Source organism: Trachypithecus francoisi, unplaced genomic scaffold, assembly GCF_009764315.1.
Source record: "Trachypithecus francoisi isolate TF-2019V2 unplaced genomic scaffold, Tfra_2.0 Lachesis_group13, whole genome shotgun sequence".
Classification (NCBI taxonomy): domain Eukaryota; kingdom Metazoa; phylum Chordata; class Mammalia; order Primates; family Cercopithecidae; genus Trachypithecus; species Trachypithecus francoisi.
The window spans coordinates 84,165,524-84,186,256 of record NW_022681458.1 but is presented as its reverse complement, the minus strand read 5'-3'; the positions used below and the strand labels follow the sequence as shown (position 1 = coordinate 84,186,256).

The 20,733-nt window shown below is 39.0% G+C and overlaps 1 protein-coding gene across 12 annotated transcripts in view; it reads left to right on the top strand.

Moving 5' to 3' along the window:
* Positions 1-20,733, top strand: part of PKP4 (plakophilin 4) — a 233,263-nt gene that overhangs the window by 181,794 nt on the left and 30,736 nt on the right. For 8 of the 12 annotated variants that reach the window (XM_033231422.1, XM_033231416.1, XM_033231423.1 and 5 more), the window contains 4 exons: positions 899-1,087; positions 3,220-3,439; positions 9,729-9,861; positions 11,576-11,789. In XM_033231422.1, the coding sequence (XP_033087313.1) occupies positions 899-1,087; positions 3,220-3,439; positions 9,729-9,861; positions 11,576-11,789 (756 nt within the window). The remainder of the gene's footprint in view (positions 1-898; positions 1,088-3,219; positions 3,440-9,728; positions 9,862-11,575; positions 11,790-20,733) is intronic. The other 4 variants (XM_033231419.1, XM_033231421.1, XM_033231414.1 and 1 more) reach the window with 1 other exon arrangement.

The following is a 20,733-nucleotide window of genomic DNA, read 5'->3' as shown; positions in this document are numbered from 1 at the left end:
TCATTTAATTTTTTGTTATTTTTCTTAGAAAACCTACTTTCATCTTGCTGCCAAGAGAAAGTGTTTTGTTTGTTTGTTTGTTTTTGAGATGGAGTCTCGCTCTGTCGCCCAGGCTGGAGTGCAGTGATGGATCTCGGCTCACTGCAAGCTCCGCCTCCCAGGTTCACGCCATTCTCCTGCCTCAGCCTCCCGAGTACCTGGGACTACAGGTGCCCGCCACCATGCCTGGCTAATTTTTTTTTTTCTTTTTTTTTGGTATTTTTAATAGAGATGGGTTTTCACCATGTTAGCCAAGATTGTCTCGATCTCCTGACCTTGTGATCCACCCTCCTCAGCCTCCCAAAGTGCTGGGATTATAGGCATGAGCCACCGTGCCCGGCCGAGAAAGTTGTATTTGAAATATATATATGGAGTCCTTTTCACATGTGTCATTTCTCTTTGGTAAAACTTACTAGTTTTACTGTTTAGACTTAACACTTGGTCCTATTGGTTAGGATTTTTTTAGTATATATCTACGTATGTATGTATGTATGTATGTATTTATTTTGAGACAGAGCCTCACCTGGTCACCCAGGCTGGAGTGCGGTGGTGTGATCATGGCTCACTGCAACCTCGATGTTCTGGGTTCAAGCAGTCTTCCAGCCTCAGCCTCCTGAGTAGCTGGGATCACAGACATACACCACCATACCCAACTAATTTTTTAAAAAGTTATTTTTTGTAGAGATGGGGTCTCACTCTGTTGCCCAGACTTGTCTCAAATTCCTGGGCTCAAGCCATTCTCCCACCTCTGCCTCCCAAAGTGCTGGGATTACAGGGGTTAGGATTTTAATTAGGGTTTATGTTTTTAACCTCACTGTGATTGTCTCAGTTCTTAATGATGTAATTTTTGTGCCTCTAGGCTTACGGAGTTCCTATGCTAGTCAGCACAGTCAGCTTGGGCAAGACCTTCGTTCTGCCGTGTCTCCCGACTTGCACATTACTCCTATATATGAGGGGAGGACCTATTACAGCCCAGTGTACCGCAGCCCAAACCATGGAACTGTGGAGCTCCAAGGATCGCAGACGGCGTTGTATCGTACAGGTTCAGGTGGGCATCAGCTCTGTTTACTGGTTTCCTGATTTCACAGGCCCCACAGTAGAAGCGTTTTATTGAGATTGGGTTCCCTGTTAGAAGGAAATCATGATGTCCATTTGATTGTCAGATAATCAGCTGTGACAGCAGATCAATAAGCAATAAAACAGGTTCATTTAGTACCTATTTGTAGGTGGCATATTTTTACCTTAGTACAATATAATCAATGAACATAGTGATTATACTGTTAGTTCAGGAATAAGTTTGTAAAACTGTAAATCTGACTCCAAGTTGGACGCATATTCAATATCAAAAGGAAAGCCTTGTCGGAATATTTCTTTGTAATTCTTTTGCCGAATAAGTTTTTGGAGAAAATCCATAACTGAGTTACTTGGCCATCTTTGATTTAGCAAGCGTGAAGCCCAAGTGTATTTGGCATTACTCCTTTTTTAATGTTGGATGTTCTCTGAATAGTTAAATGGAGAGTGTGAAATAGATACCTCTTGTGATGGACTCAAACTGGGGCAGGATTCAATAGCAACATTTATAAAAGCAGGGAGCTGGAGCATCACACCCTTGTACCACCAGTCCTCATGTTTATGCCACACCATCAAGGCTGGTAGAACAGAAGCTGTAGCCCATGGTGGTGTGAGCTGCCAGGTCATGCTGCACGGCTGGCTCATGGAGTCTCAAGACTACTCTTTTTTTTTAGGAGGTATCAGATTCATTAACATGCTTACAAATGAACCCTAGGTAGCAATAATAACCCCTCAAAGGTACAACTCTAGGAGAAATACCTATCTCAACACCAGAATGGGAAAGACTGTATTTGAATTGGTTCTTTGCAGGAAACTGACAGTTTGATCCACTGAGGGATTTATCTTCTAATAAAATGTACCATTTCTAATAGATGTTAATAAAAAAAATTTTTCTTTTCCTTATGTCTGTAAATTGAGGAATTCCTTTAATAGGACTAAGAAATAGATATTGTTTAAAATCTTTTTAATTGCAAGAAGATATGTATATAGTTACTGGAGGGATACCCACTGCAATAATTAGGAAAGTCATTTTAAATTCAGTATATAGTATCTTTATAATAGCATCATACAGTAATTTAGGGGAGTAGCTGTAGAATAATTTGATATATCAATCTTCTTTCCCTCTTGTGAAGTAGATTTTCCAGTGTTATTACAATCCACAGGTCTAGAAATAAAAGGTATGGTAGTCTCTCTATATCCAGGGGGAATACGTTCCAAGACCATCAGTGGATGCCTGAAATGGCAGATGGTACTGAACCCTGTATGTACTATATATTTTCCTATATATTCATTCATATGATAAAGTTTAATTGATAAATCAGGCACAGTAAGAGATAACAAGAATAACAAATAATGAAATAGAACAATTAAGTAAAATAAGGGTTGTTTAAACACAAGCCCTGCAGTACTGAGACAGTAGATATAATAGTCAAGACAGCTGCTAAGTGACTAACAGACTAGTAGCATCTATAGCATGGGTACACTGGACAAAGGGATTATTCACATCCCAGTAGGATCACAGCCAAATGGCAGATTTCATCATGTTATTCAGAATGGCGTGCAATTTAAAACTTATGAATTACTTGTTTCTGGAATTTTCCATTTGATAAATTTTTGGACAACAATTGACCACAGGTAACTAAAACCATGGAAAGCAAAACCAAAAGGTAAGGATGGACTGCTGTAGAATAAAACAAGTAACCTGTATGCATGAAGTGTTAAAATTTTGATAGTTTTAATTACTTACAAACTTGAAGAAGTCTTGTTTTTACCACTAGAATGAAATTAATAAATTTTTGTATTTTGTCTGTCTCTAAGATTCTTGTGTTTCTCTCAGTTTTGTTACTGAACCTCAATGAACATATTATATAAGCAGATTTGTAATTTCACTTTTGTTCTTTCTTGCTAATAAAATTAACAAAATATTTAGGTACATTAAAAACTTAAGTACCCTTTTTAGCACTAATAAGGTAGAATTTTGAAATATAAAAGTGAGATTTATATAATTGCCAAAAACTATAATCCTTAAAATTAAAAATGTTTTACCTTTTATTAAAGTGTGAGCTCATGGAGAACATACTAATCTTTTTCAAAATGTTGACTTTCTAGTAGGTATTGGAAATCTACAAAGGACATCCAGCCAACGAAGTACCCTTACATACCAAAGAAACAATTATGCTCTGAACACAACAGCTACCTACGCGGAGCCCTACAGGCCTATACAATACCGAGTGCAAGAGTGCAATTATAACAGGCTTCAGCACGTAGTGTCGGCTGATGATGGCACCACAAGATCCCCATCAATAGACAGCATTCAGAAGGACCCCAGGCGAGTACCAGTTAGGAGTCTCTAGAAGGCTACAGTATTGCAGGAGTTAGCCAGTTCCTCACTTTTGACTCTTTTTAAGTTGCTAAGTCTATTATACTATCATTAATTCCATATCTATTAATACTTCCAGTTGTATTCCAGCTATATAGGTCATTGAGGTTAATTTCATTTTAAAGATAGCTTCCTTCTTTCCATCCTTTAATAGTAAGTTAGAGAATGCACAGATCCGTGGGAATATCTGCAGCATTCATCACTGAAGTATTTCATCAAGACAACTACCTGGAATAGCCTCTTAGAATTAAACAAGGCTTTGAAGGATCAGTTTTCCCTTTGCCCTTATCCCTGACCGACTTCTTGGATAACAGCTTCAAGAAATGGATTTGATTATTGCAAACTAGAGAAAGACCAGTGTTATATACGTTTTGAATCATAGTGGTCAACAATATATAACGCTTTTATTAACCAGGTTCTTTGAAAAAACTTTCTGACATTTAGGAGAAGATAGTCTTTGTAAGAAATTCTATCTAATAAGCAAAAAGTATTTGGCACATCGTAGACGTTTCCTCCTCCTGATTTTGTTTGGCCCTGTAGACAGCATTTTTTATTAAGATAATATGAGTCATTTAATACTTGATTGATTTTGAAAAACTGACCTTGTCCTTAAAGCCATTTAAAATATTCAGGAAATAAAGATATTTTGAAACTAAAGGAATTTTCATTTCTGAAAGAGTGAAATTGCTGCTAAATTTTAAGCAGCTTTAGTGTTATTTTAAGGCGTGTATGCAAGATTTCATTCACTGTTCGCCCACAAATAGTTGCTTCACTGGAAAATTGTTATAATTATCAATTCATTTTTAGCAACCTACCAACTTATTTTAATGAATGTGAATTAAAATGATGAGTGAGGTTTTGGTCATTAAAACAAAATGACTAAAGATACTTTAAAGTTGAGTGGGAAATCCACTGCTTCACTAAAACCACTGCCCTTATTCACTTTTATTCCTGAAATTCTTTAAGCTGTATAAATGCATTTGGTTCTGCTATTCCTGATTTGCCACCTTTTTGTCATAATAACTTGTCTAATAACACCTACAGCTTGTCAGAAATACTCTTACTGATTTTGTTTTTCCAAGTCCTCAAAATTACAAAGGCCTCAGACACCCAAATAGATGCAGAAATTCCCAAAAGGGTTTTGAATTGTAGGTAATTTAGACCATCCCTTGACTGGACCTGAAGAGAAAATAATAGCTGCCTAGAAAGGCAGTGAAGTGTGATGAGAGCTTTGAGTTTAATATGTGTCCCTGAAGACTTCAGTTTTGACCTCTAATATGAGTTGATTCGCTATAAACAAGGACTTCATGTATGATAATATACCTCAGCTATTCATAGTGTGATAATTTCATAGTCTAATGCATAAAACTGTTATGGCTAGCTTTGATTATGTGAAACTTTACTGATAATGCATTTTGTAAGGTGAATAAGTGGTTATATTGGTAGGTGCATTTATTCTAGCTGAAACTGGAATTCAGATGATTTTGAAGTTTGAATATTTAAACAAAAATTAAAAGCTCATGACAGCTGTTAATTTTTAGTTTTGAAAATTGCAATTGGAAGTAATATTTTTATTCACTTGTAAGCCTTTATTGTCAATGCCACATTACAATTACCCTGAAAAATTCTCTGTAAGACTGAGGAATTTATTGATCTTTACTGTATAAAAGGAAATCCATGAGTTTTTTTATAGTCGTCTACTTGGGAACCAAATTTATCAATAACACCAATGATACTTCTAAAAGGAGTAACATGAAAGATTACCTGTGTATTCACGTTTCCATCTCATTTCCCTTTGGCCTAAAGAACTTCCTTTAACCTTTCTTGTCTTGCATTTCTGCTTGTAACAAATTCTCTCAGCTTCAGTTTATCTGAAAATATTTCACTTGTTTTTTCTAAAGGATTTTTTTTGCTAGATATACAATTCAAGATTTACAGGTGTGGATTTTTTTCTTTCAGTACTTTAAAAGATGTCATTCATTGTCTTCAGACCTCCGTTGTTTCTGTTGATAAGGCAGACATCATGTGTATTCTTCTCATTATGTAATGTATCTTTTTTTTGGCTGCTTTTCAGATTTTTCTCTAGCTTTCATCTGTTTTATTCTGATGAACCTAAATATAATTTTCTTTGCATTTAACTTGCTTGGGATTCCCTGAGATTCTTGGAATGTAGGTTGATGTTTTTGTCAAAATTGGGGAATTTTCAACGATTAATTCTTTAAGCTTCTTTTCTGCCCCAAACTCTCTTCTGTCCTTCTAAGACTCCAATTAAACACACAGGATCACTTTATTATTTCACACATTACTGAATCTGTCTTCATTTTTAAGTCTTTTTTCCCTATATTCTTGTAATCAAAAATTTTTATTGATGCCTTCAAATTTAGTTTTCTTTGTCCTGTAGACTACAATCTATTGTGAAGCCCTTGCAAATTTGTTTTTATTTCTAATCCTTGAATTTGGTTCCTTTTATATAGTCCGTGTTCCTGTGAGATTCTCCATCTCTTTACTCCATATATACATCTTTTTCTTTAAGTCTTTGAACACATTTAATATAACCATTTAAAATTTTTCCTCTAATAATTTCAACATCTGGGGTGTCTCTGGGTCTGTTTCTATTGGTTTCCTTTTTTACATATTTATAAGTCATATGTTTCTGATTCTTCTCGTGTTTAGTCATTTTAAATTATATACCGACTGTTCTAGATGATACATTATAGGGAATCTGGATTAGGCTGTCTCCTGTTAGGATGCTGAGTTTTATTGTGGCAGAGAACTAAATTACGGGTAGATCCTTTCAATCCCATCAAAATTGGTTTTGTTCATTGTTAGGTCTAGTTCATATTTCTTTTAAACCTTAGAACATGGTCCTTACTCCTAAAACTTGGCCTTTGTGGAGTCTTGACTAAATTCCCAAGGTTTTCAGTGATGTCTGTGCTCTGACTAGGTTGGGAGTCCACATCAACTGGTACCTGTTCAGCATTGAGTCATGCAGCAGCCACTCTCCACCAGACCTGTGCATGTGCCCTACAGCTCAGGGTACAACTGAGGACTTGCAGATAGTCCACACACAAACCCAGAGAATCACCTCTGCTTAGCTCGCTTGTCTTCAGTACTCTGCCTTGCACATTATAACCACTTTAGCACCTGCAAATTCCACTCACTCCCTGCCTCAGCTCACTAAATCCCTCATGTACTACTTGTCCTCAGCTTCCTGTATCATGGTCCAGAAAGTGCCCCCTGGCAGAAAGCCAGGTAAACATGGGACTCATTGATGTTTCCCTCCTCTCAAGGATTATATTCTTGTGTTGCCTGTTGTCGAGGGTCTAAAAACAGTTTTCTCCTACATTTAGCTAAATTCACTTTTATCATTGTTTATAGTGGGAGGGCAAAATCCAGTACGAGTTACTCTATCATGGCTAGAAACAGAAGTCTGAGCTTAGGTTTTACTGAAGCAAATCCTGGCAGGCATTGATGCCGTCCAGCCAGCCTACAAATTGATAGCAGTTTTTCCAGGGTAAATTTCTACTGAATTTACATCAAGGTTGGAGATGAAGCCAAGCAAGCCTAATTACCCAGCTCTGGCAGGAGCCCACCCTCGGGGCTGTCTGGCCCCAGGGATGTCAGGAAATCTTGACCCTCAGTGTCCCATTTAAAGAGGACAAAAACGTGTATTTGTAATGATTGTGAGTCATGAAAGAAAGAGTAAATCATACTTCTTGCACTCTGTTAAGTACAACAGAGATTTACATAATAGGCTTTAGACAGATTTTCATGAGAAATGATTGATATAGTTTCAATATATAAAAGGAAAATTAGTTGTTACTAGGAATTCATCTGTTTGGAATAGCTCATTTTTTAGGGACGATGAATATTAGTAAAACATCTGTATCCGAAGTAAAAATATGTAAAATATTTTAGTATTTGATATCACATTTAATCATTCCAACCAACCAGTGAAGATTGAAATATTAGTTTCATTGATCTTGTTTTACAGTTGAGGAAACTGAAGCTCCAAATAATTAATTGGTTTTCAAAATCACACAGAAATTGAAGGACCCAAGACTGAAACCCAGGCAATCTAACTCCATATTCTGTGCTTTTTATGCTGTTATCTTGCCTTCCTTGGCATTGGCTATATTCCTAATGTCTGTTAATGACGTCATCATCCAACCTGTTCCCCAAGCCAGAAACTCCATCTCACACCTGACTTCAGTTTTTAGATCATCTGGCTGCTGTATAAAGAATGGATTGGGGGTGCAGATGGGGTGGGGGGATAATATTAGAAGCAGAGAGAACATGTAGGAAACTGTTAGACTCTTCTGGGCAAAATGGAGAAAATGAATGGATTTGGTATATGTTAAATGTTTTGTAGATAGTCAACAGAACTTGCCGATGGATTCCATGAGGGAAGATGAAGAAAAGAGAAATCAAAGAGAAGTCTATTTCATTTCAAGCAGCTATGTAGATTTCTGTGTGGATAGTGGATACTCTGCATGACACCCATCTTTTTGTATTCTAGGGCATTCTTTCCTTGGCCACCAGAGTTATCGTCTGTATAAATGTGACCATGTCATATCCTCTCACTCTCCTGCTTCACAACGTTCATTCCTTATGTGTAGGCACACATATAGACCACCTGGGTTTCACTAACCTCCACCACTAATTACTAATCCTGAGTTCCTTATCTGTGTCTAATGTTATTTTAATAGTGCTTACCTCATGAGGAACAGTAAAGGTAAACGAGATAATGAATGTAAAGTTCTTGGCACAAAGCCTGATAAAGGTAAACTCAATAAAGGATAACTCCTCCTGTTGTTGATATTAAGATGGAACTTTTTAGTTTGGCATTAGAAGACCCTGTAAATGGAATCATATCGTATCCAGTATTTGTATCTCCAGCACTGTAGCACAGTAAGGATTCACTGAGTATGGTGTGTGTGTGTGGATGCATGTGTGCACACAGGTGTGGGATGACAAGCCCCTTTGCAGTGGTCTAACAAGTTAATACATGGAGCCTTCCCAGACCAGAGAGACTCTAAGGCTTCAAAAACCAGGCAAGAGAAGTATCACTTGGTCATTAATTTTAAAGATAATTTTAAAAGTTTACTCAGTATGAATTCTTTTTTTAATAAACAACTAACTTTATCCTGTAATCAAAGTCTGTATATTTGTTGTTCTGTAAGCCATTTTCTAACAATCTGCTCTTCACATAATAAAAGAGCAAACTTACATTTAACAAGAATTCCAAACACTATGCCAATATCTTATTGGCGTAATGTCATCTGGACGTTAGAAAATCCTGAAAATGGATGTTAGCTGAAAAAAAGCAAAGTATAAAAGTACATATACATAGCATGATTATATATTCATTGTCCAAAAAAATGGTATAGCATAGTGTTGGAGGACACAAACTCTGAAGGCAGAGTACCACTCCACTGTTTACAGCCATGTGGCCAGTCACATGGCCTTTCTGCCTCAACGTCCGCATCTTTAAGGTTGCGGTAAGGATAAATTAATAAATACATATAAAATGCCTGGAATAGTGCCTGACACAGGATAGGGGTTTATGAAATATTAACTGCTATTTAATAATAACCCAGTTTTACGGAAAAAATCCCAAACCCACACATGTGTGCACATTTGCACACATATATAGAAAAATAGGAAATGTCAGCAGTAATAATATAGGATGACTGGTCAAATACTTTTTCTTTTTTATAGTTTTCTGTGTTTCTGTGTTATACTCAAGAGCAACCATAAACATTGTTTCTTAAAAATCCTCAGGCACACAATGTTTGTGATTTCTAGGCTGACGCCAGCTCTGTCTGTTACCACCAGCCCTTCCTCTCCCTTCAGGCATGACATCTCACTTCGTTAAAGTGCACGTGTTTACCTGTGCCTAGCACCTGCAGATTTCTTACATAGGTAGAAAGACATAAAATTAGAACCAGGAGGAGGAGCACTAGAGTGGAAAAGTTACTTATATTAAGAATTTTCTTTGTTCTCCTGAATCTCTTTCTGTGCATCTGTGCGTCATGATTTCTTTAAGATCGTAAGCATCTGGGCCTCTGCATATGTTCATCAGGGGGAAAAATTATTTAGGTACGTATTTTTTAGGATTTTTGTAACTTCCCATTTTTATCTCAGCAGAGCTTTTTTCCCTTAAAACAAGTGTTTTTATTCAGTGTATTTTTACAACATGGGCCTTCCTTTCTGAAGCCATGTTTTTCTCATGTAGGGAGTTTGCCTGGCGTGATCCTGAGTTGCCTGAGGTCATTCACATGCTTCAGCACCAGTTCCCATCTGTTCAAGCAAATGCAGCGGCCTACCTGCAGCACCTGTGCTTTGGCGACAACAAAGTGAAGATGGAGGTACAGGACACGGTGCCTGGGATGACTGGGGAAAACAGTGCCTTTGCATTTAACAGCCACGTGCTTCTGTATTTAAGAAATTACCCAATGTAATTCAAGAGTCTTTTTAAAGGGATATTTTGACACCGGATATTCTTTCACTTAACTATGCATTTCAGCATCTCTCAGGAAAAACTAGGATAAATATATTTCTTGGAGTGCTTTCAGCATTTTCAAATCATGTGTCTACTTCATTAGCTTATTTATAAAATCATGAAGCAAAAATCAATTTAACTTGCATTTAAACAATATTTTTTAGGCCGGGCACAGTGACTCATGCCTGTAATGCCAGCATTTTGAGGGACAGAGGCTGGCAGATCACCTGAGGTCAGGAATTCGAGACCAGCCTGGCCAACATGGCGAAACCCCGTGTCTACTAAAAACACAAAAATTAGCTGGACATAGTGGCACGTGGCCTGTAATCCCAGCTGCTCAGAAAGCTGAGGCAGGAGAATCACTTGAACCTGGGAGACAGAGGTTGTGGTGAGCCGAAATTGAGCCACTGCACTCCAGCCTGGGAGCGAGACTCTGTATCAAAAAAAAAAAATTACTAGGTAAAAATTATAGTATTCATTGAACTAGTGAGCTCATGTGTTTTATGGAATTCTAGTCAGGTTGATGCCAACTATAAATAAGTTATAGAGGATTATAACCATCACTAATGCTAAACATATGTGAATATTTTATTTCAGGGTTTTTTTGGTATTTATAGAAACATAGCAAGTTATTGGTTATTGGCTATAATTCTATATAACATACAGATTCTTTCTTTAATGTTTCAAACCTTCTTCTGACCCACAGTGTTATATAAAACTGAAGTGTTTTTCATCATTTTAATATGCAAAACAGCATACAGCTCCAGACCTAAAAGTGAATGTAGTAAATAAAGCCCAGAAATACTCAAGTAATGTACTAATGCATTGACAAATGGAAGAAAATTTAAGGAGAGTAGCCTAGAGAACTCTTTCTAGAAACTAAATAACTTAAGTCAAAAATTATTTCCTATATTGTCTCAAGCCCTGCATATAACTTTGCTATGTTTGTATATTTGCACATTGCCCTGCTGGAGTGAAAGCACAATTCTTGTTGTGTGCTCTGAGGGTTGGAGGAGGACTGTGCCGCCTGCCAATGAATATTAAACCACCTATATCTCCTATCTCTTTTTTAAGCCGTGAACCCAGGAAAAGTATCAGCTAAGAGAGTGTCCTTAGATTTTTTTTTTTTTTTTTTTGAGACAAAGTCTTGCTCTGTTGCCCAGACTGGAGTGCAGTGGCACAATCTTGGCTCACTGCAACCTCCACCTCCCAGATTCAAGTGATTCTTGTGCCTCAGCCTTCCAAGTAGCTGGGATTACAGGCGTGTGCCTCGACACTCAGCTAAGTTTTTTGTATTTTTAATAGAGACGGTTTCATCATGTTGGCCAGGCTGGTCTTGAACTCCTGACCTCAAGTGATCTGCCCACCTTGGCCTCCCAATGTGCTGGGATTACAGGCATGAGCCACTGCGCCTGGCCTCTCCTTAGAATTTATAAAAGTTGTCTTATTTGGAATAAAAAGTAACCTTTGAAATGGTCTGGAGATATCCACATCCTGTGATCTCTCCATAACAGATTTCTGTTTGATCACTGATTAATTGCATGTTACTTAGGCCTGATACCTAGTATTTTTCATTCTAGGTTTGTAGGTTAGGGGGAATCAAGCATCTGGTTGACCTTTTGGACCACAGAGTTTTAGAAGTTCAGAAGAATGCTTGTGGTGCCCTTCGAAACCTCGTTTTTGGCAAGTCTACAGATGAAAATAAAATAGCAATGAAGAATGTTGGTGGGATACCTGCCTTGTTGCGACTGTTGAGAAAATCTATTGATGCAGAAGTAAGGGAGCTTGTTACAGGTAGGTATAGAATGTGATCTTGTCCTAGAGGAAATGTTGAAAACAGACTGGACTGTGCCCTTGTATAGTGGCACTGTGGAGGAGTTGGAGGTTCCAGGTAGTAGATAATAAGATATATATAGTGCTCACAACTGTGACGGCTGAGTATTATTTAGTCTGATGAGTCAGAAACCGTTTACAATGTGGTCATCTCTATTAGTAGCAGTTACTGTACTTAATAATTTGTAAATATCAGCTAACAGATGTCTTTTTCATGGAGGACTAAATACCACATTTTTTACTATGTATTTCATAGTAAATCTAGTTGTTTTAAATAGACAGACTCTCCTTTATTATGAGAATAAAATATGCTTAATGGATTGGCTATCTTTCATGTTAGCTCAGCTGGTGTCTGAGTGCCTGTTTGTATTCCCACGTACTTTACTAGGCCCCAGGGATAGAAAGAGGAATAAAACCCAGTGCCTGCGCTTAAGTCACCCTCAGACTGGTGAGGAACACAGGTGGTTTTGTGAATGTCAGGGAAATGTGGCAAGTCTCACTCAACAGAGGTTGCATTGGGCACAGAGGATGGGTAGCGAAGTTCCCTGGGTGACATGAAACTAAAGTTGGCCTAAAGGGGTAGGAAGCACTGGCTGGAGAGGCAGAGGTCTTTCCAGTTACAAGCGCAGAAACAGCATGGGATATAGTTCTGGAGCTACCAACAAGAGGGGGCTGCCGTATTAAAACTTAGTGAAGGGCCAAGTGTGGTAGCTCACACCTGTAATCCCAACACTTTGGGAGACCGAGGCAAGAAGATCACTTGAGGCCAGGAGTCCAAGACCAACCTGGGCAACACAGGGAGATCCCACCTCTACAAAAAATAAAAATAAGTAGCTGGATGTGGTGGAACGTGCTTGTGGTCCCTGGTACTTGGGAGTCTGAAGTAGGAGGATCACTTAAGCCCAGGAGGTTGAGGCTGCAGTGAGCCATGATCACACCACTGCACTCCAGCCTGGATGACAAGTGAGGCCCTGTTTCAAAAAAAAAAAAAAAAAAAATTTAAGAAAACAAGGCCAGAGAGAGATACAGTCTTCATTTAGGGAACTTTTTTTTTTTTTTTTTTTGAGACGGAGTCTTGCTCTGTCACCCAGGCTGGAATACAATGGTGTGTTCTCAGCTCACTGCAACCTCTGCCTCCCAGGTTCAAGCAATTCTCTTGCCTCAGCCTCCTGAGTAACCAGGATTACATGCATGTACTACCACACTCAGCTAATTTTTGTATTTTTAGTAGAGATGGAGTCTCACCATGTTGGCCAGACTGGTCTCCAACTCCTAACCTCAGGTGATCCGCCCGCCTCAGCCTCCCAAAGTGCTGACATTACAGGCGTGAGCCACTGCACCCGGCCATTTAGGGAATTTTTATAAGGAACTTAGTTGTGTCCCACATGCAGTGGGGACACTGGGGTATGGCATGGCCAGTTTAGGCCTTTAAATGCCTTCCAGCAGGCAGCAGGGTAGAGGATTGATATGAAGTGGGAGAGTCTGGGAGACCTGTGAATAGACCAACAGTCCAACGATAACAGCTTGAACTATTTCACTGATGAAAAGAAAGAGTAGGATGGAGCAGTCAGAAATATTTCATGGTCTGGGCATGATGGTCAGATGTGGGGAGTGAGAGAGAGGGAGGAGTAAGTAACGCCTGGATGTTGCAGTGTTAGTGGCTGGATTCAAGGATACTTGAGATTGAGCTGGAAGAATGGTTCTGCAGGAGGACACATTGATGACAGCATTGTTTGTAATAGATAATTCAGGGAAAATACTAAGAATTCATTGGCAAAAGGATGGTTACATCAGTAGCAGTACTCTCACACAACAAAACCACATACAGCAGTTAAAGTAAGCACATTAGACTATACATAACAACATAGATACATATAGCTTTAGAAATACTTGCAGAATGATAACTACAGAGCAATACAATTTGAATAAAGTTTTTAAATATGTATATTGATATAGATATATGCACATGCAATAAAATTAAAATTTCTAATTGGAATAATAAAAATAGATTCAGGATAGAGGTTACCTCTGTGAAGAGGAAGGAGGAAAATGGGACTGCGGGTTGTATTCCAGCTCTATTTCTTTAGAGAACTCTGAAATACATAAGACAAAATGTTAATATTTGATAAAGCTAGCATACCTGGGTGTTTGTTTTATATTTTCTTTGCCTTTTTTCATGCTTGAGATATTTAATTTAAAATTTTAAAACAACGTTTCTTCACAATTAATTTCGTTCTCCCCCAGGTTTCCAGTATGAAATCAGAGTTGTAGTTTCTGTAACCCTTGGGAATGAATAAACCATCCTGCATCCAATATTTAAGGGGAATCAACTTTCTCATAAGATATTAATGTTCAAAATACAACATTAATATTCCCTTGTACTCAAAATACCAAACGTAGAATATACTTTACAAACAATCATAAGTCTGGAATGGACTATCTGCCTTAATGTATTTCGAATATTAATTCTTCAGTGCTTCTAAATTAATATTCCCACTTTCTAAAATGCTTTTGGGGCATCTCACCAAAAAACAAATTATTTTTGCTAACATGTACATGTAGCTATAAAATGAAAATTAGAGCAAGCTAAACAGAATTTTTAAAACATTGAAATGTAGCTATGTTCATCCTAGAAGTCAACACAGTCACCGTGATTACGCCCACAAATTTACCCTGAGCCGCCTGTTAGGGAGGCATAGAGGAGACAGAATCATCTGTAGTACATGAGTGCTTTCCTGCTTTGTCTGATGTCTCTCTTTCCATCACTTTGAACTTCCTGTGTCATGTCCAATTGTCTTCCCATAGTAACACCATGCAGCCAGGAGGGCTGCAGACAATTGTGTGCGCTGCTCCCTGAGACAGCAGTGGCGATGCAGGGACAAATGACATGGAAAACATAGCTTCTCCTCAAATCTAACTAGCCAGATTCATCATGACTTGATCCTTACATCCTTAATGTGAAGCTTTTTCCTGCTCTTCTGTCGTCTTATAAAGGGGGAATGAGTCTTTTCTGAATTTCTGTTTGAGGTTTTTCCTTGGGAGAGACTATTACAGTGCCTTTCCTGAGCTGAGCTCAAGGAATTTGTAAGGTTTAGTGTTAAACAGGAAGAAAAGTACATGATTGTGTGCTCTTTTTTCTTTACATTTAAAAATAAGTCAAATTTACTTTAAGTAGAGCCCGACTTTACTACCAAGGACTTTTATGTACTAGGTTACCTGGAGCACACTCTGGAATTGAGTGCTAATTTAGATGCTTTCCTCCTTATTTTATTGAGAACATGAGATCTTTTAAGACATGGACCTTGGCCTTGAAAAGAGGATATAAGTGTTTTCTAATTCAAAAAGAGCTATTTTCCTAATAGATCTATCATTTCTAATGTAAAACTAAGAAGTACCTCTGATATTTCTCTTGAAAATATCTGCCAGTAGCTTTTAGGCTGTAAGAAGCAATTTTTTTGCCATACTTCTGGAGTAGGAGACATTAAGAATTGCTTTGTAACTGTATACTTTTACCACTAATCATTTATTTTGACATGTGGTCTGATTATCAAATGTTTTCTTCAAAACATTGAAATGAGAGTGGTCAGTGGGCAAACACTTCACGCAGTTGCCATAAGTAAAGTAGGTTGGACCAGAAGACTTCAGCAATGAGTTTCCAGTTCAAAAAGCCAAATGGCAGCTGTGTTTGATTTATACCTAAACATTGTCTAACTAATATGAAACAAGTCACAATATAAATCTAGCATCGTTGCTTTTTGTGTGTGTGTACATGTATTTATAGTCTAAGCTTTATAGAGACAGCAAAATTGCTCACATTTTCCAGTCCTACAATTTAGTGGTACTAACCTTAACTGATGTTCAGTAATATTTTAAGGATGATTGATCCTTGATACATTTTAAAGCATGGAAACATCAAGAGATCCTTGAACTCTTCTTTCTTCTCTCATTAAGTCTTCCTCACATTAAATGCTCAAGCCGTCTTTAATTATAGAATCACAGGGTTGGGGGAGACCTCAGAACTCATTTTGTTCAGTAATCCATCCAGTGCTTGAATCTCCTGTACAGATTCCATACAAAGTAGTCGCAGTCACGCGCATGAACCCACAGGACAGGAAGCTCATTACCTGGTGGAGTTAAGGCTGGACAACAAGGTTATCCAGAAAGCAGCAAGAAGACATCTTATATAACTTGAAAAGGCAAAAAATAGAAACGCTCAGGAGGTCATTTTTGCATAGGAATGGCCCTACAAAAAGACCAGTTCCACCCTAGATCCAGCCACCAGCACTCCTAACCAAGGAAGTAAGCCCCCAATCTGAACTGTCACTAAAGCACATCTGCTCCAAACTCAGGCTGCAAGGTGCTGTGTGACCATGTCACCCAGCATTCCCCATCAGGTGCCCATCTCCTATAAAGTCCCCTTTGAAAACAGAACATTAGCCTTAGATTTTAGTGTTCTGCTAGTATCATTCACAAATACCATGGCCAGCCTTGCAGGTGCTTGGCCTTTGTGGGTAGCCCGTAGGGTCTATGCGTTCCTAAGTGAAAATTATAGTCAACTTAGGATCATGAAATGTTAAAATACAGTGAACCATTGTGTTCCAAATATTATATAATTTGAAGAAACTGCTATCCCCTTGAAACTAGAAATTTTTTATTCTTAGTATTAAGTAATTCAACCCAGTTATTAATCCAGTCTTTTTTTTCTAGTTCCCTTTGTTTCAGTTTGGCAGTTTTTACTGTACTTAAGTGGAGAAATTTTAGCTGTTTTTTATAAAGATGCCTTGCCTTTGCTTTAAACACAATAACTGCCCAGGGCCTATATTTTTGGCCACATCTTTATTTTTAGAGGGGAAAAAGGACTTTTCTTCAAATGTATTTTCCCAAGACAGTATGACTGTCGTTGTTAATTAAAATGGTTCTCTAATATGTAACATGATTCTTGTGTTTTCTTCATTGCGTTGAACATTTTCCAGGTTGAAACCTAATGAGCTTTTCGTTAGGTGCTGATACATGTGAGTGCTTAGGGTAATTTTTCTTTTATTCCAAAGGTATTGCTGTTGTTGTACTTAAACTTGAAAGCTGGATGAAGTATGGTTGTTCCCCAGTTTGGTTATAAAATGAATGTCTACTGGGCCACAAAGTATGGAGGGAAGATGGAAACATCTTGTCACTAAGAAAGATATGTTGAACTCATTTGTTCAAGATAATTAAATAGTGTTTCTAAGCTAGGAAATAGGAGTTTCAAGTTATTGCGCATCCTGAAAACATCATTTTTTGAAACTATAGACATTGAAGATATTGCACAGAATCTGGAGGCCTGCTTTTTAATGTGCATACCAGATGTCCCAAACCGTCACACTTCTGTTACCCTCTTAAATATCAGAAAGTAGCCTTTGTTCTTCAGTAATAATAGACTTTGTTCATATGACTGCTACATGTACATTTCTTCCAATTTAGCTAGTGATTATTCATCCATATAGCAAAGTAAAATATTTCCACTGTTTATTGTGAAATGTTTGGATGCCAGCAATGGATTCTAGACACTGCAGAATATTAAATGAAGCGTATTGTTTTCCTGATCATTAGCTCCATATTTCTAATTCGATGATAAATTAATAAGAAAATAATAGTTGTAACTAAGGAAGGGTAGATGGGCCAGGCTAAAGTTTAACAAAGGGCAGAATAGTCTGGCAAGAATTAGTCTTATGTGCTATAAAAAGCAGGAGCTTAGTGGACATGCCTTTTGGACAGTTACTTGCCATTACAGGATGAAAACAGTTTACGAAGCATGTCCCCTTAGCCTAGTTAATAAATGCCTTCACAACAGGTCATTTATTCTCTGATCCAGAGAGGAGTCAGTCTGTTACTTTCTGTCCTACTGTAATGGACCACTAGGGCTGTTAGAAGCTGTATGGGTCATTTTTAGAAATCTAGCAACATCTCCTCCCAATTCCCAGCCCAAATCAGTAAGGATCCATATCACTTGGTCCACTTTATAAAACATAGCTGGGCGTGGTGGCACACACCTGTAATCCCTGCACTTTGGGAGGCTGAGGAAGGCAAATCACTTGAGGTCAGTAGTTTGAGACCAGCCAGGTCAACATGGTGAAACCCAGTCTCTACTAAAAATACAAAAATTAGCCAGGTGTGGTGGCATACGCCTGTAATCCAGCTACTAGAGAGTCTGAGGCAGGAGAATTGCTTGAACCTGAAAGGCAGAGGTTCCAGTGAGTCGACATCGCGCCACTGCCCTCCAGCCTGGGCAACAGAGACTCTCTCTCAAAAAAATAAATAAAACAATAACAACAGAAACAGATTCCCTTATTTACTGAACATTTCAAACCCTGAAAATGTGTGATGAGAAATGACAAATTTTTAAAAGTTTAATTGCTAAGAAGACAAACGTCTATTATAAATAGACCAATTCTCAATTGGTAGAGAACTTTGAACTGGAAAGAACCCTAAAGAAATCTATCTTCCCGTTATTACAGATTAGAAATTGAAGTTCAGGAAGGCTGAGCAGGCAAGTCTCCAGGCTGAGTTCCTGATGTCCAGGCTGGAGGTGTTTCTTCCCTGACCCTTCCCCTGCCTACCCTGGCCACTGAAAAGGGCTGAACAGGAGCTAAACCTGGAGGGTACAAATGTTATTTCCTTTGTTCTTTAAGATTACCACCAAAAAGGGAGAAGAAAAAAGCCCCACAGTAAACTTTACTCTCTGCATTTTATCCGGGACCATAGAGAAATATCCCTGAATTTTGTCACTAGCACTATAATATCAAACTAGGGATCAAGTAAAGCTTCAGTTTGCTTAGGAAACCTATGAAATGTGATTTTTAGGTCTTGTAATTCAAGATTTATAGTTTTGAGTATGAAAAGATTCAACTCTGTAAGTGGAATATGACCCTATATTTTGAGTGTAGGCTTCCGAGTGCCAGGCACAAGGAGGCAGTCAAGTAGGGAGTCTCAGAAGATTACCAATAAGACTTGGGTATTCAGACATCAGTCAGAGTGAAACTTCTCAGCACGAGAGAGACCCTGTTATGACATGCTCCCTCAGTTGACTAGATGGCCTATAAATGCAAGGAAGGTGGAAATTTGGAGATCCCAGACCAGGTCCTGCAAATGCTTTGCGGTTTCTGAGTGTGATGCTCTGTAGCTTACAGCTGGAGGCATCTTTGTCTCTAAGCTTCTGCCAGCACCAGACAACTGGGTGTTGAATAGTGCAGTTACAAATGAGCAAGTGTGTTCCTGGAACATGTAGGTCAGCTGTGGAATATATGACTTCAGTGACAGTTCTTGGGCAGATCTCTATGAGAGTGTAACTGTGACAGTGTAAATGACTTAATTCTGTGTCACACTGAAATAACCTGCAGAACAAGGGTGGCCAGGGCCACTGCTCCCACTGCCGTTTCTGCCCCAGAGAGATTCTCTAATTTCCTTTCGTGTGGCCTGTTCCCTTTTATTAGCGCTGCTCCAACAGAAGGAACCACTCTTTGTGTCCCATATGGGCAATTCTCAGTCAGCATTTCTGAATTGTAAGCTTATATATTTTCTATAGAAATGCCTTTCCAGGGAACATAGAACTGTTTAACTACATTATGTCATTAATCCTCAAAGCATGCCCATGAAGTGGTAAAATTAGAATAAAGAAGAATACGTTAAAATGCAAATATGATTCTGTAAATAGATCTCTAAAAATTGATAGATCTTTTCAAAGGTGCTGTGATCCACCTTTATGCCTGCAAAATCACAGAAACTCGGGCTAACCCTTATATTCTCTAAAGGCACTAAAGATCTATCTTGTCCCAGCTAGGGGCAAATTTCAACAGCAGGAACAATCACCTTCAAATGGAATATACAGGCTGGGGCCCATGTGTGCAGCCTCTGTGGCCAGCCCAGGTGCTTACTTCCACACAGCTCCCTCCTAGGAAGCATCTTGCCCTCAGACCATCTGAACATCCACTTCCCACTGCCCTGAAAGCTGAGATGGTGATGTTCCGAGCACAGCTGGACCTGGTGAACTCCCCCATGCCCCATGAGGATTATGCATCTGCTGTGCAGGAAATCCCAGGGAACACAGAGGTGAGTAAGGCAGGCCTGTCCACCACCTGCAGTGCTCTGTGCTAGCCAGCAGGGAGTGCAGCAGTCAGTCTGTCATGCTTCGGGGCAGGAAGGAGAAAGCCTCAAGCCACACCTGTAGACCAGGAGCCTCACTGCATGGAGGGATCACTGCACAGGTTTCAGAAACTCTGCTCAGATAGTGGCATCTTAGAAATGCTGGGAATGGCTATGTACCACCACGACTTGTTTTGCTCAGAATTTATCCAGAGAAAGGTATTTTTCTATAACTGAGGACAGTAGTTTTATCCCTGTCTCAATAATTGTTTTCCCATTATTTCAGTTTCACTTAGATTTCATAATTTGTTGACAGCCTTCAGCCCTGTTAGAAAGCTTGGGCAATTGATTAGCCCAGCAGACATTTTTATGGCACTGGTTCTCCCCACCACCCCCTTGACTTCCTCATTTCTGTTAACAGCACCATATTTTCACACATAATTCAAACTGCTGGCTTACCTGTGACGTCACCCTCAGTTTGCAACTGGCTCCAAATTCTCACTACAGGCACTTCCCTTCCCTTTTGGCCTCCTCACTCCTTCAGGTCCTCATCACCTCCCTCCTGCATCCTGTCCTGTGAAATAGGCTCTGCCCCTCCTGGCCCATCGGCCTCACCCCCTTCCCTGAGATAACACCTGTGCCTGCAGTTCAGGTTTTCCCACCTGCCTGTCCAAATCAGTAGCTCCTGTGACCTGCCAGCCAGCTCCGTCGCCCCTTCTGCTCATTTCCCAGGCTATAGTTGGCCTAAAGAGCTCTGCACCCCAAACCTGCTTCTTTCTGGCCTCTGTCC